The sequence below is a fragment of the Camelina sativa genome, chromosome 9 (genome assembly GCF_000633955.1).
Source record: "Camelina sativa cultivar DH55 chromosome 9, Cs, whole genome shotgun sequence".
NCBI lineage: Eukaryota > Viridiplantae > Streptophyta > Magnoliopsida > Brassicales > Brassicaceae > Camelina > Camelina sativa.
Window position 1 is genome coordinate 33,543,444 of NC_025693.1, and position 22,798 is coordinate 33,566,241.

Here is a 22,798-nt window from a genome sequence, read left to right on the forward strand (position 1 = left end):
AAAAAAAAAAAAAAAAGTTACGTGTTAAGAAAGAGATAGCTAGAGAGACTATACATACATGAGGGATATGAAAGTTAGGAAGAGATCCTGAGGCGGAGAAGCCATTGTAAAGAGCGTGGACGGAGGAGCCATCGTTTAAAGGCATCATCATGATCTGCTGATTTCTTGAGTCGACGTCGTGGCCGTGGAAGCTATCGGAAGGAAGAGGAGGATGAGCATCGTCGACGACTGATGGCCATGGGGCGGAGGAAAAGATTTGATCAAGGAAGTCTTCATGGTCAAAAGTAGTGGTGGCCGGAGTTTGGATATGGGAAGAAGATGAAGAAGGAGTTAGAAGAGAAGAGTTCATCATGATGGTGAATGATGATGGGCTCCTTCTTCTTCTTCACTTTTTTTTTTTGTGTGGAATAGGTTGGAAATGTTGAGGCTTGGCTTAATTATTATAAAGAAGAATTGTTGTAGATATATATATTTTTTAATGTAGGGTTTAATTATAAATATCATTTTTTGGTGATGTTTTAAAAGGAAAAAGGAAAACTTTTAATATTGTGGTTAGCAACCCATATGATATTATTATATGGTGTGATGATGAATCGATGATTATCTTCGCCTCTTCTTTAATTTCGTTTCCGTCTAGACTTTTGTTTCTCTTTACTCCAAATCTTAATCATTCCTTTTTTTTTACATCTTCATGTATGTACGTTTAATTATTGCTATTGTTATCTAAAGAGTTTGGATTATATTTGCTTTATATACTTTTTCAGATGCAAACTTAATTACACTTCACCGTTTTTCTTACTTATCATTCACTAAAAGAACCTTTGATATGAATGTCTCCACTTAAGCAAGGAGTTACGCGGACAGTTCCACGTGAAACCAAACACAAAAGAGGATACTTGTCCAATTCAAGATTTGATCAAACCAAGAAGCTAAACTTGGATATTATATATTCACTCAAAAGTTTACCCTAAGAAAACTACTTATTTTAGGTGGGATTTAAATTGTTCAAACCAATCAGCCGGAACGTAAAGACCTATAAGAAATTTAGAATCGTACCAAGATCTAGCGATGTTTAGGGAAGCCCATCGTTTTAAGAAGAATGATCAAGCCAAACTATACTCTTCGATAGATCGAATTCAAGAGATGGTCATTGGTCGGTGCCTACCCGTAACCAGTCCTGAACCACCTACGTCAGTACACAACGGTAAAGTTTACTCGTCAATTCATTCGTACTATATATATACTATAAATGTTAATTTTCAACAAAAAAAAAAATACTATAAATGTTGTTATAATCTTTCCACGATGACAATTCATCAATGATCGATGCTAGTGCTCTCTCGAAATTCTACTGTTTTTGCGTTGTCCCCAAGATCACAAACATCCTATCCCAAAAGCCGATATTCGTATTTGAGATTAATAATCAGAAAATTTGATGATAATTTTTTTAAATGAAATTCCGTATCAATCACGACCTGGAACTTTTTTTTTTTTATTCTTTATAACTAGATATTCTTCTTCTTTCTTTCTTTCTTTTTTCTTTTTATTTTCAATAGCTTCAAACTTATATTCTTTATATGATTGTGTCACAGCACACCATATATGTATACTCTTTTTTGGATAAATGATTTAACTGTCATATTTGAAACTCTAATTTTGTGTCTGGATGTTTGACACTTCTTCTCTTCGAATCCACTAATTAATTTAGGGTTTCAAGGTTTATATTTTAATTTGTAGTCAGAAATATTGTTTTTCTTTTCCATTGCTACAACATGAACAAGATTTAATGAAACAAATATATAGATAACAAAATTATTAATTCTTGAAAGTATGTGTCACATATATGTACTTAATTATTATACAAGTACATATGTGTGACTGTGTGCATGTATCTTCTCATGTTATGCACACTCTTATGTCAGCCACTCATGCATATATGTATGTATTGGTTCGCACCGTGGAATCAAGTTCACTAAAAAATATTCCCAAGTCACGATTCTTGCTATTTTTTAACCATTAAACAAACATATATATATATATACGTTCATCTACGTTCATGTATGTCTACGTATGTGCATGTGTGTATTGCATATATACGCGTATACATATCGAGCTTTTTAAGTTATATATTCCAACAATCTAAGAGACACGTCTTTGTGTTGGCGTGTCCACTTTCCCACTATCCGAGTTATAGGTTTCAAAATGATAAAACTTTATTTTCCGTTAATAGATAGAATGTCATAGTTTTGTATTATCACTCAAAAGTGACATATCTCTATATTTCGTTGTGGTTCGTATAATCCTACATTAACTAAAAGTCAAAAAGCCTTAAACTTTCACGGTTCTTTCAAATTTAGAACACAATCTTTTGCGATTAGTTAGTCATTTTAAAAAAGGAAAAACAAAGAGTTTATTTATCATTTTATCTTATTGTATCATTACACTATATGAACAAAAACACCCATAGTTCTTTTAGGTTTTACTAGAAATTTAAACAATCTGAACCATAAATTGTTTTGTGAAGAAACTAATGGTGCAATTAATGTAACATATGATATACTGATATAACTTTTGTTTCCCGGTATATGAAAGTATTTATGAAACTATGTAGGTCATATACTCACTCATATGGGACAAGTCCTTGTACGTCAACAAGAAAAGTGGGATTAGTTTTAATAAACCATTCTGCGTGATTAAGCACATGGGACATTCTGTGTTTGCACAAACTCACAAGGAGAGAAAGATGGGCTTTAATTACACTCATTTATTAATTGCAAATGTTGGTCAAATAATTAATGTACTACCAAACAAAGCTAGAGAGAGAGATATAAAATATACTATGAACTAATATAAATAGATAATTATTATCAAGAGGGAAGTACTTAAACAAATGTAATTATCTTTGTTTGTTTTTAATAAAGTAAATGGAAGTCATAAAATATGTTTTATCACATTCTTCTGAACAAAATAACACTTATCTAGAGAGTTGAGATAAGTATATATTGGTATACGTCTTTGTCATTTCTTCCTTTACACCTCAATCCGCATGCATATACCACATAAAATAGTTAATATACTAATTTTTTTAATTTACAGTTTATGCATAAAGCAAAATAAAACTATAGAAAATAATGGTTTTTGATCCTAATAGATGCTTTACTGAATTTTGGGTTTGATAAGGTGAATTCCGTAAATATTAAAAATCTAAGTAAATGCAATCTATCTACCTCTTAACGAGAATTTAAAAAAAAAAAACAAGAAGCATAATTATTAGTTTAGGAATACCATGATTGTGATTGAAATTAAAACGTCACTGCGTGAAAGAATAGTAGCCAAGGATTAAATTTACAAAATAAGATTTATATAAAAGTCAATGTTTTTAACGAAGTTCCCGTTCCGTGTGGATGTCTCTGTGAGATGAGCTTATATATATAACCATTAACAATAGTTTTAACAGAACAAAATGAGAAAAACGATGGTATATATATCAGCTAAGAACGAAAGTACTTAAATTGAAAAATATTATAGAAATTGTGTAATTTAGAAGGAATCAATTTTTTAAGCGTATGAATCAAACTATATAAACATGAGAAAGAAGTAGAAACTGACAGTACAAAAAAAATCGTTGCATCAATAGAAATGATCTTTTGAGTAAAGTCAACTATATATATATATACTAACAAAACCCCAAAGGTCGTTTATGTACAAAAAAATTTAAACATATATAGTTTTGTTATCGATATCCGAATTGTCAAATTGATAAGTTGTTATTGTTTCCATACAATAGTATATATACTAATGAAATTATTTAGACTGAATAGAGAGCATTACACTTCCACAACTTCTTAGGATATTCTTTAATTTCACCTAATAATTTGGTGATTATATTTTTAAAATAAAATATCAATGTCTGATGCAAGCAAGGATGAGAATTGAGACTTGAGAGTAGACTTTCTTTCTTATCCATCGATTAAATGGAAACTGAACTAGCTTTATTATTAAAAAAAAAAATCTCTAACAGTTTTTAATGTTTAATTTCGAGGCTGCAGTCTCTTACCATTCATCAACCATTGTTTGTCATCAGTTGGACAAATCTGTCATTATTTTGTTTTCATATTGTTTTGTATATATACAAGTCATTTTGTGTGTTACGTTTTTGATTCTTGATTCAAAATCAACTGAAAATAAGTGATCTAGTTCGTGCTTAATATACATATTATTCTAGATTTTAACTCGATTATATGATTTTGTGCACAAATGGCTAAAATTACTATTATTAATTTAAACAATTTTGAAGGGTATTGAGAAGTTTTTAGATGGATGAAATATAATTCATGCATTTTCTCCATAGTTTTCATACTCCATCTGTTTCACAAAGAGTGTCATTTTGGGAGTTTTTCTTTGTTTCACAAAGACTGTCATTTTGTATTTTCAATATGATTTTTAACATCAAATTTTCTAATTTACCCTTAACCCAAAGCTTTTCTTATTTAATTTCAATTATAAACTACTCATTAAATAGGGGCATATATGTATAATTCAATTTTTTCTTAATTTGGGTGTAGCTGGTCAAAATGACACTCTTTGTGAAACAGAGAGAGTATTTTCTAGTGTTGAAACTTAAAACTTGATAATTAGGAGACAGCTATTAATGTTGAAAACATGCACAAAGAATTTCACTTCGTTCTCCAATTATCCATACTCGAACTTAAAAATGGACTATTGTTAGATATTATATGTGTGTATTTAATATATATGCTCTCTTTTTTTATTGCTGTAATTATTTTCTTATTTATCTTTTATTTATTCTCAAAGAAAAGACATAACTATAAATGAGTTATTATTTTTGTATGTTTTGAGTTTCTTGATATTCTGATGTAAGCAAATTCTATGTATTCTTGTTTTTGTCAAAAGAAAACTTTTAAAAGGTTTTTAGTTAGATCCACTGTTAGAGGTTTATTTAATCTAACTAAACCATGAATTTAGAAATTTGATGTCCAATAATTGTTTACAGTCGTTTTCCAATCATTGGTGCTTGGTTTTGTTATAAAATGGGTCAGATCAGACTCAGACAGTACTTGAAAACCTTTTTTTACCTTACAAACAGTATCTATCTGACTAGTTTGTACTTTCGATACCATTTTTTTTTTTTTTTTTACGATCAAACCCCATATATTAAGTTATCGGAGATGACTCTCTTCGAGAGAGAGCCAATTCGGTACCGACGAGCTTACATGGGAAAAACAGAAACCTCGTACTCTTGCACATTTCGCAAGTTTATCGGCACGGATATTATCCTCTCGGGAAATATATCTAATACTAAAATTAGCAAATCTATCTCTGAAATGAATAAAATCCTTCAACTCTGATGAAAAGGTCGGCCAATCCTCGATATTAGACGTCATCCTTAGGAGGTCTGAGCAATCCGTAGCAAAAATAGCTTTATCCAAGTCCAACGCTAATAAGCACTCCATAGCCCAAATAAGGGTATCTAACTCTGCATGTAATGGGGATAGGCTTCTGCGCGATCCTTTTATCCCCATGTGCAGGATTCTATCACCGATAGACGCAATCCAGCCATGCCCACTCCTATCCACCTCTGTATGCCAAGATCCATCTATAAAGCATACAAGAGATTCTCGAGGAGTTGGGATCGAAGGTATGCATGCTTCTACTACCGCTGATGCTAAGTCTCTGTTATTTGCTCTTCTCCAAACATCTTCTTCTTGGATAGCTTTCTCCAGTGTATCTTGCGGGGATTCAGAGATATTTTCAAATACTTTCTTATTTCTTGCCTTCCAAATGTACCACATCATCCACGGAAATGCTCTCAAGTTTTGATCAGTTGCACCAGAGTCTTTACCACGCCCATATAGAAAATCGAGGTTGCTATATAGAGAAGATGAAGGAAACATCATAGGATGGGAAGGGATTGTCGATAAAGCCCCATATATTAAGTTTTGATCAGTTGCACCAGAGTACATATGGGAAGGGAACACCGTATGTACTTTCGATACCATCTAAAAGAATAATTTTTTGGAAAATTCCACCGGAGAAATCGATGAGATTGGTCCCAAACAATTATTATAAGATGAAAGTATTTTTCAATTTTATCCATTAACAAAAAGAAAATATTTTTAAAAATTTTATAAACTCCAAAGACTTTTTTTGATAAAAAGGATGTTTTGTGTGTTCGAATCACAGTCGTGAGATGAAACCGTCCCCTGTTATATAACACAACAGTACAACACAATCAAAGCTCTCACTCATCTTTCATAATATCCTCTTATTGGTTTACATAGAGATTACAAACCATAATAGTTACACTAATCACTCCCTTTTTATTCGCAGTTTTTGATTTAATCCGATACAAACATGACGGATTGATTTGATTCTAAGATGAAGAACAGAAAATAAAAAAGGGGAAACTAACCCATTGAGTAAGAAGGTGTTGGCAAGTTAATGACAGTGGTCTTCACTTTAGTCATCAAATTGATGCTATTTGTCACACCTTGTGATCCTATTCCACTGTCCTTTAGTCCCTGTTTATCCCAGCACAAAACCAAGTTAGCTAACCGGTCATAACCGAGGCGAAAATGAGTCTATAAATCGAGGATTTACCTGGAAAGGGAAGTGGTCCGGTCCACGAGCTGGTGCAGAGTTGATCTGAACAGTTCCTGTCTCCATTGCATCACTGATCAGTATTGCCTTGTTGATGTCTTTAGTGAATACGCATCCCTTCAAATGAAATTGTTGAGTTAGCTCCGGTTAAACGAAAACCAAATAAACAAGACTAAACCAAGTATAAATAGCCAAACCTGGAGGCCAAAGTTACTAGCATTGCAATGATTGATCCCTTCTTCAACAGAACTGATCCTCAAGACGGGCACGACAGGACCGAATGGTTCCTCCCATGCGATCCTCATGTCCGGTCTAACATTGTCCAAAAGCAATGGCCAAATCAAGTTACCTTCTCTTTTATACTCTTGACAAAAGGTTGCTCCTTTCTCCTTAGCATCCATCACCAATCCTTCAATGAAATTAGCTGAAGATTCCGACACCACGGCTGTGATATCGGAGTTATCTTCAGGCGGTCCAACCGTGAGTTTGGCCACTTTAGCTTTTACTTTCTCAACTAGTTCATCAGCCACTGATTCCATCACTAGCACCACCTTCACAGCAGTACACCTCTGCCCACTGGTTAAGGTAGATAAAACCGGTTACTTAACGCATAACGGTTAACTACACTCATTAATGTAGCTAGATTACCTGTAAGAGAATCCTCCTTTGATAATGTTGGAAGCAACTAAATCAAGATCAGCATCGTCCAGGACAATGCATGCATCTTTTCCTCCAAGTTCCATTTGAAGAGGGATCATACCAGCTTTCTTAGAGATTGAGATTCCGGTATCACCACCAGTGAAACTGAGACCAGTCATCCAAAAAAATTAGTAGTGAACAGGAACATAACGTGTTTGTTGAATGTACTGTATATGTATATACCTAATGCAGTTAACAGCAGGGTGCATAGTGAGGAAATCGCCAATCTCAGATCCTTTTCCAGTGATGCAGCTGATAAGTCCTTTAGGGAAACCGGCTAAGTGAAAGCAATGTACCATATGAAGGCAAGAAACAGCTCCCTAAAAGAAACAGACCGTTAAAAAGAATTTTCATAACATCAAAACAGTGTAAAGTTCTGTTTAGTTACTTGAGTTGGAGGTTTAAGGACAAGGGAGTTTCCAGCGATCAAAGCAGGAGCGATTTTTGATACAGCGAGATTGACCGGATAATTGAATGGAGGAATAGCCAAAACCACACCGAGAGGAATCTGCAGCTCAGAAGACAAACACAAAATATGATCAAAACGTTTGTAAAACTTCAACCACTGATGCAAGACATATGAATCAAAGAGGTTATACCTTAGAAGTGAGGCAGTACTTAGTACGGTCATTACCAGGGAAGCTATCGGATAGCAGAAACTTCCCTTCACCTAAGATCCTAACACCTTCTTCAGCACAATAAGAGATCAAATCTCCAGACCTCACAACCTTTCACCAAAACCAAACATCAGAGATCTGCAAAAAGACAATGATGCACAGAGAGAATGAGAGAATGAGACCTCAGTAACAGAATCTTTAGCGGGTTTAGCGATTTCCTTGACAAGAGACTCAGCCATAGGAGCTTTGTTGTCCTTGAGGATCGCAGCAGCTTTGTGAAGAAGCTCAGCTCTTTTCCAAAGAGGAGTCTTTGCCCACGATTTCTGAGCCGATTTCGCTAGTTCCATCACCGCGTTCACTTCTTCTTGCGTGCATGCTGTGTTTACCAGAAAACAGAACATTATCTTATCTTGAAATCCTCTGTTTTTTTTAACTCCTCTGTTTCTCTTCGGAGAATCTTAGGTTGTTATCTTAATTAATCTCAATTTCCCATTTTTAACTGTTATATCAAGTAATTAAACACTATCCATACTATAGCTGCAAATTTTGGCCTTAAATCTGGTTTTTAAGAGGACAACATAAGCATGAAACTTAAGAAGAAGTTGATGATAAGATACCTTGAACCTTGTACTGTGGCTTCCTCGTGGCCGGGTTAATGATGGACACACTCTTACCAGAGGAAGAAGTTTTCCACTCTCCATCAGCGTAGTATTTGTAGACTTCTCCGTCCAAAATCTCTGCAAACAATCCAGTCCCCGCCATTGATGTCTGAAACAAAACTTAAAAGTTGTGTTGTGATGTGTTGATTTGTTTCTGTTCACACAATGTCTGAATATATAGCCAAAGAGACAAAACAAACAGAGAAGAAGGGTCCTCTCCTCTGTGTCTCGCTTCTTGAGTGTTGAGAGAGAGAGAGAGAGAGAGATAGATTTAATGGAAGGAGTGGTGAAAGAGCATGAAAGGTAGATAGATAGATAAGTGATATAAAGGGTAAAAGAAAATCTTGAAAAGGATAAAGAAAGGAAGATGAAAAAATTTGTATGGTGTAGAAATGAGAATTGAGAGTGAAGAGAGCGTTTCTTGGTGTGTGATCGTTTTGTTGGTTATTGAATAGCTTTGGTCCTACACGTACCATTGGTTTATTAACGAAGGGACTCATGATAGCCACAACCACAAAGCTTTTTTTTTTGAATTCATTCATACACTAACAGACATGCATGTATGTATTATCCCTAAGTCCCAAAGTCCGTTTCTTATGGAATATTCCGATTTTTTCAAAATAGTATATGGGAAAGTTTTAAGAACATTTAAAATGATTTAGATATTATTCTGTTTTCATTACTTTAATTTTATATGTCATATAGCTATAACTGCTGTAACAAAAAAAAAGTTTGTCTTATTATTTGGAATGAATATATACGGTTTTTGTGGGAAAACCATTCCAAATTGCTATGTTTATTTGAGGAAAAAAAATGGGTAAGTGTTTTTAGTTAACTGGTTAATTATCCATATACTAAGTATTAACCCACGGTAAACCGCGGGCTGAACATTTTTGTTTATCAAAATCTATAATAATTTATTTTATCATTATATTATTTATAATAGTTTGTGATTGAAAATTCAGAAGCTCCATTCTCGAATTTTTTGATTAAGTCTTTTTTAAGGTCAGCTCCCATCTTATCATCCTATATATATGTTTAGGAAAATAAAATTTTTAATAAAACAATAATGAGAAGAAAACCTTAATTATGGAAAATAACATACAGCTTCATCCACTAACATGAATTCCATGGAATCACCGGCAATAATCGAAGATTGCCTCCACATTTAATTCTCCTCCACATTTAAAGAATTTTAATGCGTATGAGATTTGTTGGTTAAAAGAATAAAGATTTGGTAAATAGATTTAATTTAAGTCAATTGATTATCCATGCAACCCACGATTTTTGCTGATTGATGATAAGATAATAAGATGATTAATTATTAATTATCTTTTATACCCTCAACAGTTTTAGCTTTTATTTAACAATTTTTAATGGCATTTGTATGTAAATTTTTACACTTTTTAAGGTTATTTTATTTTTGTACTTCTCAATTAATATAGTAGGATACCATTTTTTACGAAAGTTGATTTCACTGTTATTTTATCCTGCATAGTAGGGATTGAATTATGGATTGAGTATTATCAATTCAAAGATGTTAAAAAAAATATAATAATAAGTAGAAGTAAAATATTAGGCCAAAGATAAAAAAAAAAAAGTGTGGGTATTTCGAGAACCTTTCACCCCTCAAATCAGTTTTGTTGGAAATTAAGAGAAAATCTTAACGGGATCCAAAAAAGTTTCGCTAGTGCTAGTTAGCATACGTAGATTTCGAAAAAGAAAAGGTAGAAATAGAAATTGTTGTGGTTGACCACTATCCAGAAAATCACTTTGTTGAGGAAGCTGATATGCATGTGTGTAGTAGCTCTTGGTTTGATTGTCGATATATATGAAAAGCATCAACGTGTATCATGCTCTTGAACTGCATATTTGGTATTTGTTCGAGATACAAAGACCGTTGGTTGTCTGGAACCTATTATGTTCAGCTTGTGATGGTTAGCCGTAAACGCCAATTGCCACGACCTCGAGTGTAGAGATGGTGTTGGATGTGAAAAAAAACAAACTATGGAAGTTCGTGATAAGAGTGAAGGAGATCTACATCTTGCTGATATAATTAAGTGATAAGTTTCTTTCGAAGCTCTATGAAATTTATTGGAACTTTCTCGGCCATTCACGACGGTGTCTATGTACGCCAAGAAGGCCATGCATCCTGGATGTTGTCGATTAAATCCTTCTTGATCATATTTGGCCTTTTCAATAACATAAAATAGTATGATTTAAATCATATGTGACGTATAAATGCAGTATTTATTTTCATATATACGACACTAAAATTTTGTGATTTTTCATAGTAAAAATCTCAATAAAATATAAGCCACGGTATTACTATTAACCACAACACCATGAGTAACGGATTCTCAATGAAACCCAAAAAAAAAAAGAAAAAGAAGTTTCTACGTGCCACGCAACTACGGTAGACGATGAAATTAAATAAAGCCAAATGCGGTTTTGGAACTACTGAACTAAACGTATCTCTTGGTTCAAGGCCTTACACGTGTTGTTTGTCTCTCTAATTTTATTTTGTTGTCGTGACAATTTTTATCACTACTCTCTCTACTAGTACTCTCTCTGTTTCACAATGAGTGTCATTTTGAAAGTTTTTCTTTGTTTCACAAAGACTGTCATTTTGTATTTCAAATGTTATTAACATCAAATTTTCTAATTTACCCTTAACCCAAAACCTTTTTTTATTGAATTTCAATTATAAACTACTTATTAAATAGGGGCATATATGTATAATTCAATTTTTTCTTAATTTCTGTGTAGTTGGTCAAAATGACACTCTTTGGAAACAGAGGGAGTACTATTATTACGTAATTTTTATTTTAAAATTTTATCAATAATATTTATTTTTATGAAGTAATAAAAATAACTTAATATGTCCAATAAATATATTAAATAATGCTGGTAATCAAAAATCATATGGACATTATGTCATTTAAGACTCATCAACCCCATGATTTTATTATCCAATATACGATACAATTCATTTATACAGTCACCATTTTTTTCCCCTACAAAGTTATCGAAAATTAAAACGACAGTTGTGAGTGGGAAGCTTTTGTACACAGAGTTCGTTATCTTCCTTGGGGATAACAAAAGACGATAAGATTTTTTTTATTTATTTTTTTCTCAAGAAAACATTCTTATCTTTGTGATTTTAATCTTTTGGAATATAATGCATTATGCATGTTAACTCTTGATTAGATCTTACAGAGTTACGGTACAGTATTAATTTTCACACATCCTATTAATAAAAATAAAAATTATATTCAACTAGAAGTTATTTTGGTGGCTATAACAGAAATCATAATCATATCGTATTCGAAGATGTGATAGTATTTGTCAAATACTTGAGAAACCAAGATGGTCGAAGGGAAAAGAGATAAAAGCTCTCATCACACATGTGTAACTGTAATAATATCTTTCTACTAAATTGAGTACATTTCATAAAATTTTGAAACCAACGGCCACAAAATTTTTGTAAAGGATCTACAACAACTATATTCATTGGTTATATAACATAGAAATTCACCGAAAAGCTACGTCATAGGTAATTGAGTAGGTGAAGAGATGGGAAGAAAAGTGGATGGTAAATCTCATCACATAATATTCTTGGTAGTTAAGAAGATCGAGGAACCACAAGAATTCGGATAAAAGACGAAAAAAAAAAATAAAGAAACTTGCAAAGTGATTAATTCATATAGGACCACAAAAACCATACCATAACATCAAGATCCCCACCAAATGGGTATCAATCAATCAATCTTCTATTTAATCTTGCGAACAAACCATAGCCTTGGAAATCTTTAGTTTATTTTTGTGTGACTATCGTAAAAAAATAAAAATCTATTGTAAGGTGGACTAGCTTTGATGCATTGACGTAAGAAATGTGTCGATTTTTTCTATAACTCGTTAAATGAAACTAAGTTGAAAAATATACCTAATCATCAAAGCAGACCAAAAATTCATTAAATTTGCATTAAGAGATGAATCTTCATCCTCATATTTATTTGGCCGGTGCAGTTTTTATTTAACGGTAAAAAATTATGAAACTAGTAGGGATCCCTACAAATGCATTCTTTTTTTTTTTTTTTTTTTTTNTGTCATCTGAAGTTTTATTTATAACTTGGTTTCACACCAAGGAAGGTTACAACATAGCCCTACAAATGCATTCATACATCCTTTTTCTTTAGGAAAAAAGAAATGAAAAAACAAAAGCTTTCTTCTTTCTTGTTTTTGCCGGAATGAGTCATTGACATGTCATGTTCATTATCATGTATATACAACAAAAACGAAGTAATAATCATGGGCTTGCACTATCTTTATCCACTCGTCTCTATCGGCAGGCCTCGTCGTATAAATTTGTCTATGAACCTGTACGTTAATTTGCTTCTCCATTCTAAATACTAATAATTATACATCAATCAGTAAACCATCCTTTTAATAATAAAAAATCAATTTTTACACCAAAATCAATGATGAAATTTACCATTTTTGCGTGGTGACATTTATAAAATTTGTCACTTTATCTAAAATCTTATGGATTTGCCGCTACAAAAATACAATTAAATATGTGTTTGAATTTAGTCAATTTTTAGAAGAAAAAATATCATAAATATAGATATTTTAAGTGTTAAAAATAGCAAATCCGTAAGATTTTAGTAAAAATGGCATGTTCGTAAGATTTGTCTTAGATTTTCGAAAAAAAATTCCATACACGAGAAAGACGATAGTGTAATATCACTTGGCTGTCTTATAAACTAAGTGTTTAAAACCAAACCTCTGCGACATAAGCACAATCAAAGAAAAAGTGATGTCTTATAAAGAAAAGAAAAAAAATTGAAAACACAATAATAGTAAAATTGAAAAGCCTTTAACAAAAAGAATAGTAAATAAGTGACAATACATTTTAAACTAAAACAAAATGTCACAATACATGCTTTCATGATCTTTGAATATTGAATTGATGAATTCATTTCGTTTAGTCTGATAGATACCCTGATATACGTGAGAAAAGGTAAATCCGGTTAATTGCGGTTGATAACGGTTTATTACCGTTAATCCAAATTATTCAGGTTAAATCCGGTTAGTTCAGATAAATCAGGTTTATTCCGGTTTGTTACAGCTAATTCAGGGTATTTCAGGTCTATCCCGGTTTTGTCACGGGTTACTTAACCCTAATTTTCGTGGCTCTGTGGTTGCAGAGCAGAGTCTCAGAATCGGCTCTGTTCCACTCATTAGTTTAAGTATGAGGCTTTGCTCCTGGAAGTGCCAACGGTCTCGCCGTCGTCACCTTTCCGGTGGAAGCGGAGCCAATGATTACAAAAACCCTGATCGTTCGAGCCACACTCGCGCAATGATGATTCTTGAGCGCTTTTACAACCTCATATAACCACTTCCCTGTTTTGGTCTTCTATGTTTTCTTCTTCTTCGGGGCTATGATTATGATTGATCCATTCTAAGTCAGTTGACCAGACACTGAGGTCACTTTGTTTCTTGGCGTGGCTACAAATTGGTACCACTACAGAGAGATCTGTGATGATGCCATTTCACATCATACAATTGATTAGCTCAAGAAAACTGAAATGTTTCATTTGTTTAAACTGTAAACTTTTGTTCAATTGCATAATAGGTAGGAGAATCATAGTTTAAGTAATGAATTAGATAGATCTCAAAGCAGCACCAGAATCTGAGAAAAGCACTAGGCTTTGTACATGTTGAAACTTTGTAACTCTTAACTATTACCCTCAGTAGAATACATCTCAGTGGTTTGTTTGGAAAAAGTTAATTGTGGGCCTAAAATATTTAAAGAATAAGAAACAATTATGAAAGATGTCAACTTTGGGAATAAAGTTTGTGCCTTTGTGGTTCTCAATTCAGCTTTCTCTAAGTTTGTGACAAACAACAAACTGATGTGGAGTTGTGATCTTGTTTTTGATCAAGATTGTGACTTTTGTGGTGGGATTATTCCAAATAAATCAGTTTTGTCTTTGTAGGTTCTGTTGGCTGCAATTATTGGCACTGATCTTTATTAATTTGAGAACTCTTATTGGAAACCATTCTAAGATAAGAAGTTGCTTCTTTTTCTATCTCATTGGTATCCTCAGTTGGAACTTTTTTTGTTTTGGGAGAAGAAACCAACTGGATTTTAAACTAAGTTTGTTTTCTTGGAGATGGAGCTTGGCGTTGTTTGGACCATACGGCCACTTGTGTGTTAGTTCGATTGATTGTTACTTTTTTTTTTGTGTCAGCATCATGCTTGAGAGTTGACAGAGATGGAGAGGCAGAATCATCACAAGTTCTGAAAAAGGACAAAACCTTTTTCTGATGCAACTCACGTTTTCACTTCACAAGCTCCAAAAGAGTTTACTTGGGAAAACAAAAGTTTGACGAATGCAAAACCAATTTTGTTAGCATAAGACCAAAACCCACTCCTTCTTCTGCCTCGTTGCGTGTATTTGAGTTGCTATTATTTTGAGAGAGAAAGAGAGAGAGAGAGAAAATGTCTACTTGTTTGCTGTGTCTTGTGTTACTGTTCTTCTCTGTTGTTGCAGAAGCAACTTACTCACCAGGAGGTTTCCACCATCTTTCTTCTCTAAGACAAAAGAAGAAAGCCTCCAAGTCAAAGCCAGAGTTACCTTTTGAGACTCGTTACTTCCCTCAGAATCTTGACCACTTCAGTTTCACACCTGAGAGCTACAAAGTCTTCCACCAGAAGTACCTCATCAACAGCCGTTTCTGGCGCAAAGGTGGCCCCATCTTCGTCTACACTGGAAATGAAGGAGACATCGACTGGTTTGCTTCAAACACTGGTTTCATGTCCGATATTGCTCCCAAGTTCCGGGCTCTTCTTGTTTTCATTGAAGTATGAGTTTCAGAAACCATGTAATCTTATCTCTAGTTTGTAGAATGAGACTCAAGATGTTTATAATGATGTTTTGTCTGTTTGTTTCATATTGTTGTAGCACCGGTTCTATGGAGAATCAACGCCAATTCGGAAGAAGTCTCATAAGTCGGCTGAGACATTGGGTTACCTCAACTCTCAGCAAGCGTTGGCTGATTTTGCGATCCTGATAAGAAGCTTGAAGCAGAATCTATCGTCCGAGGCATCTCCTGTGGTTGTCTTTGGTGGCTCTTATGGTGGAAGTAAGCTCACACCCACCATTTTCAGTGGATAGTACGTCATTATTACTCGTCATTTCTCATAAGCTATCTTCTGTTGTGTGTCATGTGTTGTGACAGTGCTTGCAGCATGGTTCAGGCTCAAGTATCCCCACATAGCAATCGGTGCATTGGCATCCTCCGCTCCAATACTTCATTTTGATAACATTGTACCATTGACGAGCTTCTATGATGCCGTTTCTCAGGATTTCAAGGTATTGTAAGCTCTGTTTCCGGCAATTTTCCATATTAAAGTGACATTATAACGGACTTTTGTAACGAGCAGGATGCGAGTATGAATTGTTTCAAAGTCATCAAGAGAAGCTGGGAAGAGCTAGATGCAGTCTCAACTAAGAAAAATGGCTTGCAAGAACTCAGCAAAAAGTTCCGAACTTGCAAGTAAAATAATGCTTTAAAGCTTATCTCTTTTCTGTAAGCTCTTTAAAGAAAAGCTTAACCGGATCTGTTTTGCTTGTATTGTAGAGGCCTTCAATCTAGATATTCAGCCAGCAATTGGTTAAGTGGAGCATTTGTTTATACAGCCATGGTTAATTATCCAACTGCAGCTAATTTCATGGCGCCACTGCCTGGTTATCCCGTGGAGGAGGTGAGATATTCATTACGCAAAAGTGTGCCATCTGAGGATTTTCTTTTTATCCAACCAAAATTTGGACTCGTTTTCTTTTGCATCAGATGTGTAAGATCATCGACGGGTTCCCTCGAGGATCTAGTAATCTTGACCGTGCCTTTGCTGCTGCAAGCTTATACTACAACTATTCAGGATCAGAAAAATGCTTTGAGATGGAACAACAAACTGATGATCATGGACTCAATGGTTGGCAATATCAGGTAATCTCATAGATAGGATATCAGACTCTCGAACAAGAACTGATTTATGTTATATGAGACTGTAAATGGCATAATATGATTCTTGAATGGAAACAGGCGTGCACAGAGATGGTGATGCCAATGAGCTGCTCGAACCAGAGCATGCTCCCTCCGTACGACAATGACTATGAGGCATTCGAAGAACAGTGCAAGAGTAGATACGGAGTCAAGCCTCGACCCCATTGGATCACAACCGAATTTGGTGGAATGGTCAGTTTCTTTTTTCTTTCCCTCACATTGGATCAGTTTCTTTCGCAGTAAGATTCAATATCAGCTCTTTGGTCATCTTTTGCAGAGGATAGAGACAGTATTGAAGAGATTTGGAAGCAACATCATATTCTCCAATGGATTGCAGGATCCTTGGAGCCGTGGAGGGTAAGTAGTACTTCTCATTTCAATGTGTGTAGAACATTATTTTTATGTGGTATCTTAACAGATCGGTTTTAACATCTAATTTCAGAGTTCTGAAGAACATTTCAAGTAGCATCGTCGCGCTAGTGACCAAGAAAGGTAACTTTTGTTATGTTTATGAATGTTGGGGAAGCGAGCCATATACATATTGTGCGAAAAAATTGAAACCTGACATTGTTTTGTGTGAAACAGGAGCTCACCATGCAGATCTCAGGGCTGCTACAAAAGGTGACCCGGAGTGGCTGAAAGAGCAGAGGACACAAGAGGTTGCCATTATAGAGAAATGGATCAGTGAGTATTACAGAGATTTGAGAGGAGAAAATTAGTAAATAAAAGAGTGAAGCCAAAGAACAGGTTTATGGCACGAAATCAGCAAATAAAGACATTTGTGTACTGTGTTTTGTTATGCTTGTAATAACAAAGTAAAAGTTACACTTGTGTCATTGAAAGATGTGGACAGTTTCATGTAGTTACGAAAAGATGGTAAGGCAGTTTCGTTCTTGTCGAAACATGTAAGGATATCTCACAAATACCGAAAGCTGTGAGACAATTTCGTAAATACAGAAAGCTGTGAGACAATTTCGTAAACACTCACAGTTTTGTGGCAATTTCGTAATTAGTGAAAGTTATTGGGTAGGCTCGTAGATACAATAAATGCTAAGCTTGGAATTATTATGGAATTAAAAGGGTACAATAGCAATTAGCAGCAAGTAGCTGTAACGACGTCGTTTCATGAGTTTTTTTTTTTTTTTTTTTTTTTTTTTTTTTTTTTTTTTTTTTTTTTTTTTTTTTTTTTTTTTTTTTTTTTTTTTNTCTGAGCCTTCATCACCGTAGCAATGGCACGGAGGTCTGGAAATTGCATGAGATGTCTACTGATATTCTCGGTGGTATCAGCTTTAATCGTATGTGGACCTGTTCTTTACTGGAAATTAAAAAAGGGTTTCGTTGGATCTGCTCGTAGCAACAACTCCATTTGTCCTCCCTGTGAGATCTGCGATTGTCCTCCTCCTTTGTCTCTCCTCGAGATTGCTCCAGGTACTGTGTTACCTCTCTCATTCTGATTGGACCATTTAGCATATCTGGGTTTTCAATTTGGTTCATAAATTAGGAGACTTTTAGTTCTTATTAGAAATCTTTCTATAATGCTTAGATCATGCTCAGAACCATTTGTGATGAATCTTTCAATCAAGCTACGGCTTTTACATTTGATCTTTCATTTTATAATCCATAAGAGTCTCATTTACTAATAAAGTTTCATTCTTTTTGTTGTATTCTTTTGCAGGGCTTGCAAACCTCTCTATTACTGGTTAGATTTCAATCCCAAGCTTGTTTCTTCTGTTTCTCTAGTATAGTTGTGTCTCTACTGATTTAATATGAATGAGAACGTCTCTCTAATGATTTGTCAATGAAGAGCCTTATTTGAATATGGTGAATCAGTAACCAATGCAACTATTTCTCTTTTGTCTGTTTGTAATGTTCCTCCTCTTTTTAGTCCATGGAATTGAATATTGACTTATGTTGTGTATCAGGTTGTGGAAGCGATGATCCAGAGCTCAAACAAGAGATGGAGAAGCAGTTTGTGGATCTTCTCTCGGAAGAGCTGAAGCTGCAAGAAGTAGTTGCAGACGAGCATAGTCATCACATGCATGTTACACTTGGTGAAGCAAAAAGAGTTGCTTCACAGTACCAAAAGGAGGCTGAGAAGTGCAACGCTGCCACGGAAATTTGTGAATCAGCTAGGGAGAGAGCTCAAGAATTGTTGCTCAAAGAGCGAAAGATCACTTTGTTGTGGGAGCGGAGAGCTCGGCAATTAGGTTGGGAAGGTGAGTAAGTGATCCACTGTTTAGTGACTTCTTCTCAGTCTACCCTGAAGAGCTTCTCGATGGGAAGCAAACTAGATTTTCTCTTCCGCATACAGCTCATGTGAACATGGGAATCGCTTAATTCTCAAGGCAATGTTTTTATCTCCCATGTTCTTTATATATGTAGCATTTTTTTTTGTGTTGCTCTTGGATCTGAATATAGCTAAAGAAAGGGTTGGCCTTGTATTGACTTTTCTTCAGATATATTTTTGTCCAGTCACAGTGGACGAGAAATCACCGACTTCTGTATTTTATTGTTCATGTTAATTGGCAAAACCAACCATCATTTTCTCATTAGCCAAAACCAAAATATTATATAATTATGATCTTTTTAAAGGGTTTTGTGTTTGTTGAGATTTGCATCTGATTGAGACAGCAATACTGATTTGATTTTTAACAGGATTTGTACTGCAGCTAATGTAGGATGTATATCTGTGAATCTGTGATATAAGCATGGCCTAAGCATGAGTGGGTCAAGAGTCACTTGTAATCTATGTTTCTTCTTTGTAAAGACTAACAAAGACTTTTCAGATGTTTAAGAAACATAATAGTCTGTGAAGAGGGACAAGAGCAGAGGAAGAGACAAAACTGGACAAGTCAAAAAAGGGTTGACATAATGCAGCATATGATCGCTCCAGGTATTACGCAGCACCAACTTTCAATATTCATTCATGCACAAAAACAGCTGCTTTTTTCAGTTTATATGATTTGTTTATTTTAGTGTCAGCCATTAATAATTTTCTCCTTGCATTATTCTAATGCTCACATGGACAGATTCCTTTAAGTTTTTTTTTTATCAACGCTTTAGATCTACCATTAAAGAACAGATCTCGGTTCAGTGACTTCTGCAAACCGTCTAGACCCATGTGGGTTGTCCAAAGTCTATCTATACCTTGAGGCTATTTGTTCAATATTCAACTTATTTATGTGGGTATGTTTCTTTTGTGTTCTTCTCTGAAGCTTCCTTCGTGGACTTCTGCTGTTTTTTTCTAACTTTGGAATAGTTTTTCTATATCTGTGAACACAGAGATCGCAAATTCTTTTTTTTTCTTAAATGGAAGGTTCCATGAACAAGCGAGGATACGAATGCAGTCAAGAGGATACAGACAAGTTGCCAGAATCAAAGAGACAGAAAGTGCCTGCTTTGGCAAGGTAACTTCCTTAAGAGTTTTCTGTCATTTTCCAGTTCAATGGTTAAACATCACAACTATTAAAGACGAACCTGCTTCATTTTCGAGTTCTTTACTCTTTCTGAGTTGTGATTTATCCTCTGTTGTGAGATGTTCTTTTGTAAGGTCTCAAAATTTTGTTGTTACGTTTCCAAACCTCTTGTTTCGCTTGCTACTTTGTTGATTTTCTCATAAGTCATATGGAAAAAAACAAATTTACAGTGTTATTGTGGAAGCTGTCAAGGTAGATAGTTTGCAGAGGCTTTGCTCGTCTTTAGAGCCATTGTTTCGCAAAATTGTAAGTTTTTATTCTACTCTCTTTCTAGACATGTCTATTATTGCTTTTAGAGTAAATTGTGAGATGCTTGTGGAGTTGTAAACTTGGTATGGTGTGGGCAAACAAACAGGTTAGTGAAGAGGTGGAACGAGCCTTATCAAGGTTGGGAAATACAAAGTTAACATCGAGGTATTGTCTCCAGTTATACCTTTTCCCCTTGAAATGGTTCAGTGGTCACTTTAATGTTTGAGTTTCTGGCTAAACCAACATAAATTCTCCAGGTCACCTGAACCAAAGAGGATCCAAGACCGTGATGGAAGAAACCTGCAACTTCACTTCAGGACACGAATGCCTCCTCACTTATTCACAGGTGGGAAAGTCGAGGGAGAGCGAGGCTCGGCAATTCATGTGGTTCTTATAGATGCAAACACAGGAAATGTAGTCCAAACAGGAGAAGAGTCAGCTTCAAAGCTGAATGTTGTAGTGTTAGAGGGAGACTTCAACGATGAAGATGATGAAGACTGGACGAGAGAGCACTTTGAGAGCTTTGAAGTGAAAGAGCGAGAAGGGAAACGCCCAATCTTAACCGGTGACACACAGGTGCTGCTTAAGGAAGGTGTGGGAAGTTTAGGGGAACTTACTTTTACCGACAACTCGAGTTGGATAAGGAGTAGAAAGTTTAGGCTTGGTGTTAAGCCGGCCCCAGGGTATGGTGATAGCTATCTCATTCGTGAAGCCAAAACAGAACCATTTGCTGTCAAAGATCATAGAGGAGAACGTGAGTTTTACCTTTTATTGTGTTACAAGTAGAGAGTTCTTACTACTGCCTTGGTTCTGTCATCTGAAAATTTTCATTTTCTTTAACAACGTTTTGCAGTATACAAGAAGCATTATCCACCGGCTGTACATGATGAAGTCTGGAGACTTGATAGAATCGCGAAAGATGGAGTGTTACACAAGAAGCTATTGAAAGCTAATATCGTGACAGTCGAAGACTTCCTTCGACTCCTTGTTAAGGATCCACAAAAGCTGAGAAATGTAAGCATATTTAACTGTTAATGTGAATAAGCCACCAACTTGACCAAAGATGTATACTTGTTAAATATTCTTGTTTCTTTTTCCTCTGATACTGTAGTTGCTTGGGAGTGGAATGTCAAATAGAATGTGGGAGAATACGGTTGAACACGCAAAGACATGCGTGTTGGGTGGAAAGCTCTATGTGTTTTACACAGACCAGACTCACGCTACAGGCGTTGTCTTCAATCATATCTACGAATTCCGAGGCCTTATTGCAAATGGACAGTTCCTGTCTCTGGAGTCTCTTAACCATGACCAAAAGGTAAAGACAGACATATTTCTGTAAAGATTTGAAAACTGTTTCTAGGTTATTAAGCTGATCATTGGTGTTAGCTCACAGATTTCAGCAGACATTTTGGTGAAGATGGCTTATGAGAACTGGCATAAAGCTATTGAATACGACGAGCTATTGAATTGCTTACCAGTCGCCGAGAAGGAACTAAAAAGCTTACCGGAACCAAAAATGGTCTCAGCACAAACAGCTCCGAATCATCAACAGCTGCATAACCAGAATAATAGGCAAACTGTGCAATGTCATCCGAATGCTATTACCTATCCACTGGTCCCTCAACAAATAGATTATCCTCAGTTTGTGCAGCAACAATGCAGCCAATTATTACCCTCATTCCCTTGCAACGTACAGGACTACAACAGGTCAGTGGAAAGTTCCAATGATTCAAGCTCATACAACGGAGAAGATTGGTGTCGACCAAGAGCTGCAGGACAAGGTCTTGAAGACATTTTCAGCGAAGAAATCAGACTAAGGAGCTCAGAGATGCTTGAGACTGACGATATGCAGAGACTGTTGAAGACCTTTGGGATCGGTGTGAACACTGTGGGAACACATGGCGGGTTTGGTCAGACCGATGAGTCTTGTTATGGTGATAGCATCCCGTACCAAGCTCAGATCGATAACACGTACAGAAGAGAACGTAATAGAGGCTCGGGGAAAGCTGTTGTGGGATGGCTTAAGCTTAAAGCTGCTTTGAGATGGGGTATCTTCATACGCAAGAAAGCTGCAGAGAGGAGGCCTCAGATTGTGGAGATCGACTGACAAAATAAAAGAAGAAACAGAGCCTCTTGAGTTTTTTCTTTTTTTCTTTTCTTTTAGCTAATTTTTCGTTATCTAAGCTTCAAGACAGATTCTATGAACACAAAAGTTCATCTTTTGGATGAACAATCTAAAGGGTAGAGAGAAATGGACTTTGCTTTGTATTACATGTAATGCTTTATTGTGTTTTTTCATATTTCATGTTGATTTTTATTTAGCATTTTCATATTGGATGGAATAACCAAATAAGCGAAACACTGACTAAATCATTAACCAAAAATAACAATTGAATACCAAAGT

General features: G+C 35.1%; 5 protein-coding genes across 7 annotated transcripts in view; 3 read left to right on the top strand and 2 right to left on the bottom strand.

Annotated features, from left to right (window-relative positions):
- Nucleotides 1–435, bottom strand: part of LOC104713875 (transcription factor bHLH66-like) — an 8,317-nt gene extending 7,882 nt beyond the window's left edge. Inside the window, exon 1 of the mRNA XM_010431094.2 lies at nucleotides 59–435. Within this exon, the coding sequence (XP_010429396.1) occupies nucleotides 59–352 (294 nt within the window). The 5' untranslated portion in view covers nucleotides 353–435. The remainder of the gene's footprint in view (nucleotides 1–58) is intronic.
- Nucleotides 6,244–8,913, bottom strand: LOC104713876 (NADP-dependent glyceraldehyde-3-phosphate dehydrogenase). The gene is made up of 9 exons (XM_010431095.1): nucleotides 8,555–8,913; nucleotides 8,120–8,313; nucleotides 7,920–8,048; nucleotides 7,709–7,828; nucleotides 7,504–7,640; nucleotides 7,270–7,425; nucleotides 6,819–7,197; nucleotides 6,622–6,738; nucleotides 6,244–6,542 (listed from the first exon to the last, which is right to left on the bottom strand). The coding sequence occupies exons 1-9, from the start codon at nucleotides 8,697–8,699 to the stop codon at nucleotides 6,429–6,431; spliced, it is 1,491 nt and encodes a 496-aa protein (XP_010429397.1). The 5' UTR covers nucleotides 8,700–8,913; the 3' UTR covers nucleotides 6,244–6,428.
- Nucleotides 14,431–17,650, top strand: LOC104713877 (lysosomal Pro-X carboxypeptidase-like). Its single transcript, XM_010431096.2, has 10 exons — nucleotides 14,431–15,467; nucleotides 15,568–15,748; nucleotides 15,845–15,978; nucleotides 16,050–16,162; nucleotides 16,247–16,370; nucleotides 16,457–16,612; nucleotides 16,709–16,861; nucleotides 16,947–17,026; nucleotides 17,112–17,161; nucleotides 17,255–17,650. Exons 1-10 carry the CDS (start codon nucleotides 15,105–15,107, stop codon nucleotides 17,386–17,388), a joined length of 1,488 nt encoding a protein of 495 aa, XP_010429398.1. The 5' UTR covers nucleotides 14,431–15,104; the 3' UTR covers nucleotides 17,389–17,650.
- On the top strand, nucleotides 17,882–19,173 carry LOC104713878. The gene is made up of 3 exons (XM_010431097.2): nucleotides 17,882–18,097; nucleotides 18,345–18,368; nucleotides 18,592–19,173. The coding sequence occupies exons 1-3, from the start codon at nucleotides 17,899–17,901 to the stop codon at nucleotides 18,891–18,893; spliced, it is 525 nt and encodes a 174-aa protein (XP_010429399.1). The 5' UTR covers nucleotides 17,882–17,898; the 3' UTR covers nucleotides 18,894–19,173.
- Nucleotides 19,317–22,692, top strand: LOC104713879 (calmodulin-binding protein 60 E). 3 transcript variants are annotated; one of them, XM_010431103.2, is made up of 9 exons: nucleotides 19,317–19,562; nucleotides 19,733–19,855; nucleotides 19,952–20,076; nucleotides 20,316–20,391; nucleotides 20,501–20,559; nucleotides 20,652–21,148; nucleotides 21,248–21,408; nucleotides 21,506–21,709; nucleotides 21,788–22,692. In XM_010431103.2, the coding sequence occupies exons 3-9, from the start codon at nucleotides 19,979–19,981 to the stop codon at nucleotides 22,499–22,501; spliced, it is 1,809 nt and encodes a 602-aa protein (XP_010429405.1). In that variant the 5' UTR covers nucleotides 19,317–19,562; nucleotides 19,733–19,855; nucleotides 19,952–19,978; the 3' UTR covers nucleotides 22,502–22,692. The 3 variants fall into 3 exon arrangements, with proteins under 3 accessions (XP_010429405.1, XP_010429401.1, XP_010429406.1); XM_010431099.2 differs by having other exon boundaries at nucleotides 19,317–19,855; nucleotides 19,929–20,076; XM_010431104.2 differs by having other exon boundaries at nucleotides 19,317–19,855; nucleotides 19,986–20,076.

Excerpts from the sequence above, each read along its gene's own strand:
- LOC104713876 (XM_010431095.1), bottom strand. The coding sequence starts at position 8,699 with ATGGCGGGGACTGGATTGTTTGCAGAGATTTTGGACGGAGAAGTCTAC. Across the intron at positions 7,641-7,708 it reads TCCTTAAACCTCCAACTCAA|GGAGCTGTTTCTTGCCTTCA; the intron begins GTAACTAAACAG and ends TGTTTCTTTTAG. Across the intron at positions 7,426-7,503 it reads CCTGCTGTTAACTGCATTAG|TTTCACTGGTGGTGATACCG; the intron begins GTATATACATAT and ends GACTGGTCTCAG.
- LOC104713877 (XM_010431096.2), top strand. The coding sequence starts at position 15,105 with ATGTCTACTTGTTTGCTGTGTCTTGTGTTACTGTTCTTCTCTGTTGTT. Across the intron at positions 16,613-16,708 it reads TCAATGGTTGGCAATATCAG|GCGTGCACAGAGATGGTGAT; the intron begins GTAATCTCATAG and ends GAATGGAAACAG. Across the intron at positions 17,027-17,111 it reads GATCCTTGGAGCCGTGGAGG|AGTTCTGAAGAACATTTCAA; the intron begins GTAAGTAGTACT and ends ATCTAATTTCAG.
- LOC104713878 (XM_010431097.2), top strand. The coding sequence starts at position 17,899 with ATGGCACGGAGGTCTGGAAATTGCATGAGATGTCTACTGATATTCTCG. Across the intron at positions 18,098-18,344 it reads TCTCCTCGAGATTGCTCCAG|GGCTTGCAAACCTCTCTATT; the intron begins GTACTGTGTTAC and ends ATTCTTTTGCAG. Across the intron at positions 18,369-18,591 it reads TGCAAACCTCTCTATTACTG|GTTGTGGAAGCGATGATCCA; the intron begins GTTAGATTTCAA and ends GTTGTGTATCAG.
- LOC104713879 (XM_010431099.2), top strand. The coding sequence starts at position 19,979 with ATGGAAGGTTCCATGAACAAGCGAGGATACGAATGCAGTCAAGAGGAT. Across the intron at positions 20,077-20,315 it reads AAAGTGCCTGCTTTGGCAAG|TGTTATTGTGGAAGCTGTCA; the intron begins GTAACTTCCTTA and ends ACAAATTTACAG. Across the intron at positions 20,560-20,651 it reads AATACAAAGTTAACATCGAG|GTCACCTGAACCAAAGAGGA; the intron begins GTATTGTCTCCA and ends TAAATTCTCCAG.